The sequence below is a fragment of the Opisthorchis viverrini genome (assembly GCF_000715545.1).
Source record: "Opisthorchis viverrini unplaced genomic scaffold opera_v5_106, whole genome shotgun sequence".
NCBI lineage: Eukaryota > Metazoa > Platyhelminthes > Trematoda > Opisthorchiida > Opisthorchiidae > Opisthorchis > Opisthorchis viverrini.
The window spans coordinates 31,849-43,531 of NW_008751768.1; the positions used below are offsets into that span (position 1 = coordinate 31,849).

At 41.6% G+C, this 11,683-nt stretch overlaps 1 protein-coding gene across 1 annotated transcript; it reads right to left on the reverse strand.

Moving 5' to 3' along the window:
• Positions 1-1,370: 1,370 nt before the first annotated feature.
• On the reverse strand, positions 1,371-11,378 carry T265_05743 (hypothetical protein; the record flags this gene model as incomplete). Its single annotated transcript, XM_009170823.1, has 2 exons — positions 1,371-1,721; positions 11,301-11,378. The coding sequence occupies 2 exons, from the start codon at positions 11,376-11,378 to the stop codon at positions 1,371-1,373; spliced, it is 429 nt and encodes a 142-aa protein (XP_009169087.1).
• Positions 11,379-11,683: the final 305 nt, after the last annotated feature.

The window sequence follows — 11,683 nt, forward strand, 5'->3', positions numbered from 1 at the left end:
ACCATAAGTAGCCCTCAAACAGTTCCCGAAAGAATTCTTTACACCACTATTGCAACTCCATTGCTTATCCGTCAAAGCATTCTATAAGTTAATTGTCAAGGTCATTGGAATTTCAACAAAAATCACAAATTAGCATGCCCAAGGAAAGGTAGTTTTCAGACTAATTATCCACCAAGTTCTTTCCATTCATGGGATGGAAACGTTTTTGCCTTTGAACATATTTTTCTTTAAAGTCATTTTCAATTTTTTTCACAATATCATACCATAAAGTGCAAACAAAACGGTTGTTCAAGAGTGGAATTTCAAGGTGAAAAGCCCGTTCGCACATCATTAATAAGAAACACGTTTTCATCTGACTCAAGGAGCCTTCGATTCATTTAGATTGTGATTATGGTCACCTGGGAAATAGTCACCTGCATCCAGAATTAATTGTGCTCTATATTGCAGAAGACAAGAAACTGTTCCGAAACATGGTTAAAGAAAAACGATTCGGTCTTATGCCTCTGGTAACTCTGCGTTCGCCACATGCAGCCATTCTTCGGGAAGTGGGTAAGTAGAGGTGTTGAGTTTTGATGAGTGCATGTGTGTGTTCAGAATTTACGGATGACTTCTTTTGAGTACAGTAGAATCTCATGCTGTAAAACTGAAGAAACAGGACACATTTCTACTGAAACAATTTCGGGTTACACATTCATTTGCAAATGAATTTGTATTGGCATGAGGCTCTACTGAATTTCAACTGAACGCCTCGTTTGTGCCATTCTGCTAAACAAAGATCATCTCTTGTCTCATTTGAAACGAAAGTTTGAATGAAGAGTTTTGTTCTGGACATTACCTTGATCAAAACTATTCGGTAGTCTACAATCGGTTACATACGGAACAAATTACGTCTATACTGTGAATATTTACAAAGTGGGACACTATGTGGTTTTCGTGCGGCATATTTGGTTGAAGATCTCCTTAAATCCTTGATTCAACTAACTTTCAACGGATCTCTCTGGAAATCAATCTAAGTCACAAATGAGCATACAAATCAGGCGTACCGCGATCTGGATTACCGGCAGTAAACCAGATTGACTAAAACCCAGTAGTTAGGCTTACCGGACGAGCTTTAAAAGTGCCGGTTAGTTGGTTACATCGAGAAAAACGATTGGACAACCTGTATATCCCTCTAAACGGCAGCTTTTATCTAGGGAGGGGGCAGGTAGCTACGCATTGCAGGCGGGAGATGATAAATTAGTGCATAAATCCAGCACTGTCAGTGGGCTGTCAAGTGGGGGGGGGTTGGGAAAGGAGCTATGCATTGAAGGCAATAGCTTGGATTCACGGGCGCCATTGAGGGCACGACTGGGCCATGTGTGACAATGTCTCTAGCCATTGATTTGGCCCATCTCGGGGCCAGAAAGCACCTTCGATGTGACAGCTAACAGGCTGATACCACGGTGGTTATCACATAGCGTCGGTGTATTCTTTTTGAAGATAGGGATATCTGTCGACATGTCCCATTCTGCAGGCACTTTCTCCTCGTCCCATATGGCATCAATAAGATTTGTCAGGTGGTTCACCAGGGATTTTCCGCCTTCTTTGAAGAGGGCTGGATACAGACCGTCCGGTATTGGTGCCTTCTCACGTTTCAGTGCGGCTATTTCGTACCTTATTTCTTCTTCCGAAGGGCGATCAAGGTTTACATTCCATTCGTCCGTAAGCATTATCTCCACGGGCTGTGTTGGCTTTTATCTAGCTTTTTTCTAAAACATCTGGTTGAAGAACGCTAAAAAAACAAAGACTCATTAGACTCATCCGCTGACTGAAACATACGCTGTGCGTGCGTATGTGACTCCTTTTACTTAAAAGGTGATGCTGCGGGAAGCTCATAGACTGCACCTAGCTGAGAAGTCTCATGAATTGCGAAACCAAAAACAGGTTCTTGAATAATTTCCACCAACAAAATGGGAAGCGGTATATCAACAACATTGTGCCGAAGATATTGAAGATGCCATAAACTTATATCTTTTGAAGGCATTTCAAAAATGCGAGAGGAAGCATGGTCTGAGGAATTTCAACAACTGACCCGACAAATCACCTTACCAATGAGTAAAACGAACGATAATTTAAACCAACTGTATCAAAGAAGGAATAGAATGTACTCTTGAATCTATAGGAGAATGAACCAGTCGTTACACAGATTACGAATCACAGATACTTATACACCGACTGGTTAGGATTCCAGTTCAAAATTGGTCGACCGTATCAACATAGAGCTATATCATAAACTACACGTAACACAGGTGATTAGTCAAGAACCATGGAAAATGAGTTGAATGATAGATCACCTATTTCTGCAGGAGACCGTTGGTTTACAGAAATAGGACCACCCGACCAACCGACTCTCTACCACCCTACCACATGCCAGACGTTCTAAAGAAAATCTTAAATCACTTGATTACCGAATCAAAACGAATACCTGATGGTTTTTAACTAACAGGAGGGCATCGAAATAAAGGATAATGCAATTAGGTTATCTTTTCGTTTCACCGCTTTACTCACATAATTCGGTTATAATCCTGCAAATAAGCCATAACGGGGTTACTCCAGAACAATCCTAAAAACGGGCTGTGTGAAGCTGTAAATCCTACGCAAATATGGATTGTCGTATGTATGAATAATTCAGAATTGGAGAACAAACTTCATAGAAATCAAAAACAATTTAACGGGGAGTATCAAATATCCGGATCTACCGTCGAATCGGCAATGCGACAACTGGGGCGAATTGCACTGCTAATAATTAAACTCTGGGTCCGCAATGTAAACTACACTTTTTTGTATGATTCAATCTACCATACAGGACGCACACGACCTGTCCGACTCTGCGTTTCAGTATACTAAACTTACGAAAGATGAAGCCAGCAAGTTATCGTTACTTCACCAGTGCAGGATGGAACTGAATCACTGAGTGAACCTAGACTTGAGCGATGGGACTGGTTTCCCTGACGACTCGAACGGCGACCTACTAACTGCTCTGGTTATGTCGGTCGATTTATTCACCTGGCAGGACTAACCAGTCAGGTTGCATCAAGGACGCCTGAAACCTGCTGTGCAGCTTGTGATAAGTAGTAGATTTGTATCATTCACATTCACATCATTTTTAACTGAATAGCACCCCTCCGAATTGACACATTTATTTCGGTTAGTTCACACCAAAAAGCGCAAGGGGTGGATTTGAATTCCCAACTTTTTTGGGCTCATCGACAGAGGATATTCTTGGCCACATCCGGCAGACCAATTACACTTCTTCAGATGTACAAATTCTGACGCGCCCAACATGCACAGGTGGGGTAGTAGTGGTGATACGCTAGCCTCGCTTGTCAGATGCCTGGAGTTCAAATTTCGGTATGATCAAGGTCATGCACTGTGGTCCAATGAGAGCGAAACTGCACACTGCTTCTCCACCCTTGGTGTTGACGCACCAGAATAATTTCTTTAGGCAAGAAAAATGACTCCACAAACAGGAGTGATGAGAAGCCACATTCTGCACCCATCTATAAGATTGAAGACTTCTACCCACAATGAGCAGGACCAGGGGCGGAAATTGGAAGATAACACGCGTGGGTCATAGAGTAAACGACCATAGTGTAAACTGCCACAGCCACCATCCTAGGAAGTACAATGGCTTTGTTCAGGAAAGCAGAGACGGGGAGGCAGGTTGAAACTAAGAAAGACTTTAGGACTTCGCCTATATTGAATATTCTGAAACAACGACTACCGCAAAATTTCACCGGGAGTCTGCAAAACAAGACCCTGGAGGGCTACAACAGCTTGGTTGAGTAAACAAACGGATTGTCTTGCCGTACATTAAAAACGACTGAGAATTCATCACAACCAAAAGTCCAGAAACCGATTACTGCATTGAGGAGAGTGGCTTCAGGACGAAGGGTTAAGTTTATCGAGGCACATGGGATAACGTAATTTACTGAATAAACGGTAGGGGTTTCCATAAGTGTCATGCCAGGCAAACTAAATGAAAGAACACATTGCGATGCTCATAAAACATCAAGCACTGTCCATGGTTCTGGTACATAAAAATCAAAAGGGTACGAATTCTGTCCTGAAAATGTGAGGATTTTCGCACGTAAAAATACGGCGCAGGTTAGTGAGTTACTAGATGCATGTTGCCTGACCATCAGCTCAACTGTTTGACGTGGAAACTGACTTAATCTAAGATTCTATCTAAGGATTGCGGACACCACCAGACAATCCAAATGGAAACGCATGTCAGAGGGCGAACCACGTTTGACAGACAGGACAAAAGTTGCCGAATACGGGTCGGACAGATCACACTCAAAGGGCTGTTTTTAACGGAAAACGTGTCGGATTTTGACACACGAAACAAGTTACAGGTCCACATGGTCTTCTGACTGGTTAACTCCTGTTCCACAACATTGGATCCCCCCTTAACTCACTCGGTCGTGTCTGATAGTCCTTTGCATAGGTTGCATGACCAGGACGGGCTTGCTCTTCATGATAAAAAAAGGGGACCATTCGGGCTATCTATGTGACTCACCAGACAAACTTCACCAATCATACATCACAACATCATAGAATGAGTCACCTCCAAGAGTAAAGACTCTCATCTCTACTGAAAAGAACACATCTAAGAGGTTCCGCTGCCCCCAGTCACTGGAGGAAGCCCCCGGTTTTCTCAGTGTTTATCACCCATAGTTTACAAAAGTTAATGGTTTACTGAGAACCCGGAACGTAAATGCTACGCTGCAACCTAAGCAAATCTGCAAACTGGTTTTTCACTCTTCTGTTTCGCTTATTGTATCGTCATTTGACGGCGTCGTTAGAAGTAGCACTGTCTCAATACGCAACATACACCTAGACAAATAAATGCCATATAATCTTTCAAATGGTAGCAGTTTGAAAACGTAACCAGAGCACCTCTAATAGTCTCTGTTTTAAAAATTGAACAGAAAATGAACAGAAAATGAAGGAGTAAACGCTGGGATTATAGTGAATGAGAGGCGATACAGCTGTCATTACAAGTCAGGGGATTTCGTAAATTATACGACATTGCAGGCGTAGTTCGTTTCAAATAGTGCCACATTTTTATTACATTGTTTTATGGCTAAATAGTACACAGAATATAATACATATCATATAATGCATACAGTATAAGCACATACAGTATACATACATAATATATGTAGTATGTAACGCAGGATACCGTTATATTATCATACTATATATATATATATATATATATATGTTATATATTTATCATTACTGAACACACCCATTTGCTATAAATTTACTGGATGCATAAAACTAATAAGCGTAAAGTAATCCATTTGGAGGTGGCAAGTCTTTACAGCAGTTGGATCAAAGAACACAATTCACCGTATATAGTGAAGAGTCTACTTTATATCAGATGTGAAAGAAGTAATATAATACTGATAATAACGCCACAGCATAAGCAGAATACAATAATTCTAAACTTTCCGTTTTATTTGTAGTAAACGACATGGTCACGAGAGCGATCCAGAATATTTCAGTGTTCTGGAAGGGAACTATACAAAAGCTTCGTGAAGGTAGCTGCTAGTCCACTGACCTGCCCAAACTCATCAAGTGAGATAGTGTACAACTTACGGTCACGCCAAAGCACAGCTGCATTGAAACCGCACCAGAAACGACGAAATTCCTAGTTTAACATCCTTCGTGGAGTACACACCACCGCAAAGCACCACTTATAGCTAGAACAACCGTGAACCTTGCACTTATGCTTATCATGTTGTGGTATGTAGCCAGTCGCAGAATGCCTGGGGGTGTAAATTATTTTCGTCTGCACTGCATGTAATCCTAATTGGACAAAACTTGTCTTCCACTTTAAAACAGTTATTTGCGTTGCGCTTGTTCAAGTTTGTCGATAACTGCTGCTATTAATAACTTATTCGTTTCTTTGGGGGCGTAAAATTCAGGCACTTAGACTGGTAGCGATCAAGGTGATCACGTCAGCCCACAGTCCTGATCGACGAAGGCGTAACTAGTCGGTAGTGGAGAGTTCTTGAACCTGTTAAATATGCTGGCCGCAGAGGAATCCTGTTGTTGCAGCAGATTTTAAGATTAGCTTCACAATTAGCATTCTAGCACAGACACTTGTGTTTTTGTTTGAAATGTTCATGTTTATGTTTGAAATAAACAAGCCCCCACACCTGGCATAAGAAATTTCCTTTCAAGTGATACGAACGATTCATCGATGCACTCAGCTGCTTCGAGTGTGGCTCATCACAACTTACGATCACAGAGTAATAACTGCATTATGGAGTCTCTGGAGTGGCTTTCGAAAGCTAGTGACCCGGTAAAACCCATCAGTTACCCGGCGGGGTTGGTGTAAACTGATAAAAGGTGAGGAGATATGGTAGGTACTGAAACACGTGGTTACTGTACACACCGTCCTAGCTGAAATGCACTACCGGAGTATCCACAGGCGCATTCCACACGTACTACAAATCCCCTTGACCGTCAGGCAGTTCATGCTTGACCCCAGTATTTCAACACCTCTTCACCCGTAACCTTTTATTTAGCACTGATTTTATCACGTCACCGTTTCTAATTGCTTGTTCGTAATCGTGCCTACATATTCTGTTCGTCTATGTGGGTCTTTACCGTTGTTCTACTTGGCAGCTCGATAAACCTAGCATGTGTGTCACTTCCCGACACCCTTAGTTGTTTCAACTTTGCTCACCTATCGACCGCGCGACTGCTTTTAGGTGTGCACCTCAGTCATGTCTGCCTCTGTGAGGCACGCTAACGGCGGATCTTATAGTCCTGTTCTTTTTGTCCATTTTCCTTCAAAAACTGAGCGACTGAGACTTTCCGCTTGTGTTTTCTGATAGCTGTTTGACTGCACAGTGTTAAAGTGGGTTGCCTAGGCGCCGTGACCTCTCAGACTCCCTTGGAAAGTGTCACTCAACGTCCTGATTAGAGGGGATTCACCATACGTACTTGGACTTCGCATTCTGATATTTACCAAATCCCTTTCTACTTAACGCCAATCTTCAGAGGAAGTTTTTAGAAGTCTTACGGAGCAGAATACCAATTAGACTTTGTTAAGAGTTGTGCAATCGACCACACTTTTCCTCGAGACAAAGCTGCAATTGCACCCCTTTGACAATTTTTAGTTTGAAGAGCACGACAGACTGCGTTTTGGAAGCTGGCCTAAAATACGACTCAAGAAACATAAGTAATAAGAATCACCAAGACGTGTGCTAGTCGCGGAACTGAGATGTACTGTACTGTTAGATAGCGTAGAGAAATCCAATTTTCTGCCATCGTCCTTGAGTTTTCAAGAAAAGCAATAATCCTCCTCAGTGATAGGGAGCCGGGATTGCAACTGACTCTTAGGATAATCGAACCTTAATCCTTGAGTCCAGGAGGCCAGGACAGAATGTCCTTGAAACTATAATTGCCAAGCTTGTCGCTCCAGCACAACGTTTCTTGGTCTAGCTCTGGCTGACTTGTACACTCTGCCAATATCTAGTTAGCATTGGTGTATTGACCGACTTGAAGTGGGCTCACTATTGAGCTTTGAATCTTGTAAATCTGTGAAATTACTATCCATTCACGGGGTATTTCGTAACAATGCACTCTGTGGTAGTAGAAAATCGAGTCGGTTGGACTACTATTTTATAATTTTTATTCCCGTTTTATTTTCAGCCGAACCACTCTCACTTGGATGGACGGAACTGATGATTGTCAGACCGCATGACCCAATCGCCTATCTGGGACGCTGGCTTCACGAATATGCTGCCATACAAAAACGAAATGATTAGTCTATCTTTCTGTGATTTTTAGCTGACGGAAACCGGTTGTTTTGAAGGAAAACTAACTTGGCGAGTTAATATTCCCATCATTTTCTAATCATGTGAGTGGTTATCATTCTCTCTCCTCCCATAACCTCTGTAGACAATGCATTTTTGATGTACCTCATGATAAAAATTGTTTGTGAATGTCCTTTTTGAGCTACATTCATTTAACAAAGATTTCAAACATGCCATTTCTTACAGGCATAGGGCGTAACACCATTTTATATGCAACGCAGCGACAGAGCAACATTAATTAGGAAACGGAGCGGGTTTTCGGCGAGTTCCGGAATTTTGAGGTGTTTAGGAAAGTAGAAATTGGCGCGAAACTGTCAGGAAGTCATCTTCGGCTGAGGACAAAAAGACTGTTGGGTTGCCTGAAAAAGATATGTAAAGTATGGCATTTGATTCCGGCTTTATGATGGATTTTTGGTCGCATTAACTTTTGGAATTCAAACAAAGCCATAGGAATTCACCCTATCATTTTTGAGTCAAGTGGAGACAACCAAATTGGTTGAAAATTATCCTCCATAACTCAGCAATGAAACATCCGGAGCTGTAGAGGATAACTTTCTCAATATGTGAATGAACAAAAGAGAGCAATACTTCTGGGCTAAGTGATGCTTCTGTGATATGCCACTTTGAATCCCTGAAACAGATCTGTCCATAACTTAGTACACTATTCATAGAACTTCTGAAAACTCTTGGACAGTTGACATTTGGTTTCATCCTCCATAGGGCTCGTAATATAGTCGTAGTCCCCGAGTTTCCAGCAAGTTCATGTTCAGAGCGTGTGCCAAATTGTACGAAATTCGCGGAACAAACTCAGTTGAACTCGCTTTGAGATTAACGGGGAAACTCAACTAAATCTTTCTTTCATAGTATTCTCCGACTGCATGTACTGCCTAAGGCCTTATCATTTCCCATCTGGTACGATATTCGAGGTACCGCAGCATATGTCTTTGGTACTTCATACTTCTCATAAATATCAGCAGTGGGGGTTCCACTGGGCTTCTTTTTAACACCGAAGTCATTTGCAAGTTGGTGTATCTCGTAAACAAGCCTTCGTATTTTACTTACAACGATACCTCAGAAGGATTTTTAAGGACTCAATGGAATATTTAGTAAATATGCGGAATGCTGGGATACTGCAGTAATCCTCACGATAAAGATCTCAAACAAAATACAACACGAACGTATGCCTTCGTCTTAGTGTGAAACATATGGTCCTGTAGTACGCTGTGGTGCCAGTCGTCCGCCAGTGGTGACTGAAAGTTTCCAAGCTCAGCCAGCTGACCAACGACCACTTCACCGACAATCAACACATCACAGATATGTCAACTTCCAACAGTGATTTTTCGGAAACACGGCAATGAAATTGTGAAAGGTAATGTGTACATTCAAACGTAGTCACGCATAGTCGACGCAGTCCATACCGGTTACCTAATCTGGTTCAGAAGGCAAGAAAACTATGCATGGTCACAACAAATTTCATCAAAACTGCTCATACCATTCACGCGAACTGCTAAGTATGCCTATATGTCTCCCCATGGAGCTGAACAGCCTGCTGATTAATTCCTTACGAGAAATCGCAGAAAGTGATACGGGTGTCATCGTTCACACCGAAATACATGACATTACGCCAGTGGGTGAGCACAAGTTAACATTTGTTTGAATAATGCACATTAATGAAGCACCAGAAATGCGGCCAGAGTTTTCAGCTTCTTGGATTCAAATCACGTGTTATGGGCTCCATGTTGTACTATCTAGACCTATACCATTAGCCTACCAATAAGATCTGTGCGTCAGCGTCCTGTCGAGAAAGTGATAACAATTATTTCTGGTCCACAAGGGCGTTACCTATGACTATAATTTCATCTTACACAATGAATCCTGTTGATCGTGGATGACGCTAACATTTGATATCAGATGGACTTTATCGCTGTTAAAGCTAGAAAACTCACACTTGCTGTCCGTCCGGTAGACCTGGAAGTTTAACGATTATTCACAGCTTAATTGTTAGAATGTTCATGAATGCTAGATAACAATTTTACAACTCTATCATCACTATTAGTGCTATTCCACATGGTAGTCACATTTCATAGTTATATTGCCAAACGACATTTGGAAGCAATGCTTCATTCTGCATAGAGGAATCCTTTTTGTCCATCACATAAGGTTTATCAAGTAAATTGACAAATTACTCTCATATATGCAGAACTAAACGAAAATTATCTGGAAGGCGGGAGGCAGTCGCAAAGCAGTCAACTATAATTTTCGAGCGCGGAAGTTAAGATTAAACCTGAAGTACTCCGCTTATCTTGTGAATTGGTAAAACAGCTTAACAGATCTTAGGGCTACTGAAAGACAAACCAACTTCACCCCTTTGAGAAGCTAACATATATCAAAAGCCGATTGGGAAAAACGCCGCCCTTTGGAACTGTGAAGACATGGATGGGCAAAGTAAGTGATAGCGTGCAGTGAAGCTTTGATGCGAAGTTGAGGTGCGCTTTAAGTATTCCACATGCAATATTTTGTCCTTCCTACTTTTGCACTCAATTGGAGAGTTTATGGACAGAGTTCATTAGAAGACGAGGCCTAGTTATTAGTATTACACATGGCTTTTACAAAATTCATGCTTATGTTCTTTACCAACCTGGATGCGCATCAGTTTTATCAGACAAAGCACTTTTCAATGCGCGCATTGGCAGTACGAAAATGGAAGAGTTTTTTTCCAGAATACAAAACAGCATCACTCGTTTCTGTCAATGGTGGCCACGCCACCAGGTAGGTTTAACTCACCAGTGCTGAGCAGGGTCAGGACTATTGTCGTAAATTTGGTGGTTTATTCTACCTCTCCTGCATAATGTCACACTGCAGCAAACCACATCAAACTGATGCTCGAATGCACCCTTCAGTTTGCGGAGTTTAGTGTATTACGATAAGGCATATGACTATATATTTATGTGTACTTTGACTTATCGCGTTTTGAAAAGCAGCTTTATTGGAGAATCAAGGCCAATAAAATACTGTGCTTCAGAAATAGTTTTTTACTGAGGTATTTTACGGTTCGTGGAATTGGCGGTAGAGAAGGTACACTAACCGTGTTAACAAATGAATGACGGAACTAACCCAGTTCTAAGTATTGTAGCACAAACAGATATATTTAACTTATTTATACTTGGATATCAACAAGGTACACCGGAAAAGTACAACCAGTCGTTATGTAGCCAATCGTTCGATGAAACTCCATGCAGTCTGCAGCTTGTACATATGCTGAAATTAGGATCATGCATGGGCTGTTGTAGTTAAGTTACCACAAATGAATTACATTCTGCACCGTTATTATTTACGCTGCACGTTTCAATTCAACAAATGCAAACAAGTTTTGGCCACTTGCGTGCGAATTTACTGTTTGTGGATGATTACCAGGCTCACTTTTTGGAGTCCCATATTCAAACGACTCCTCTTTTGTTCTCCCATTTCCAAAGAAGCCGTAGTTAGTTCATCGTTCATTTACTTCGATGTTGCTGTAATTTGCTACGAAAGTGCAACCAAGTCTCCACAAAGGGAAAGGAGCATCAGGTGCAGTCTGTTAGCCTGTGAGGCGAACATCTAATGAGACATCTACTGCTTCACGCACCGACTATATTTTACCTTCGTTTTTCCTCCATACTTTTATATGTGCGTGCTTTCCAAAAGCATTATTTTTCACTTTTGAAGTGTGCGCCTTTCAGGTCATAAGACGCGAACTGTGCCTAAAGAATGAACGGTACTGTATCTTGTTTAGGTGCGAGCTAATTACACTGCTAACCATAATG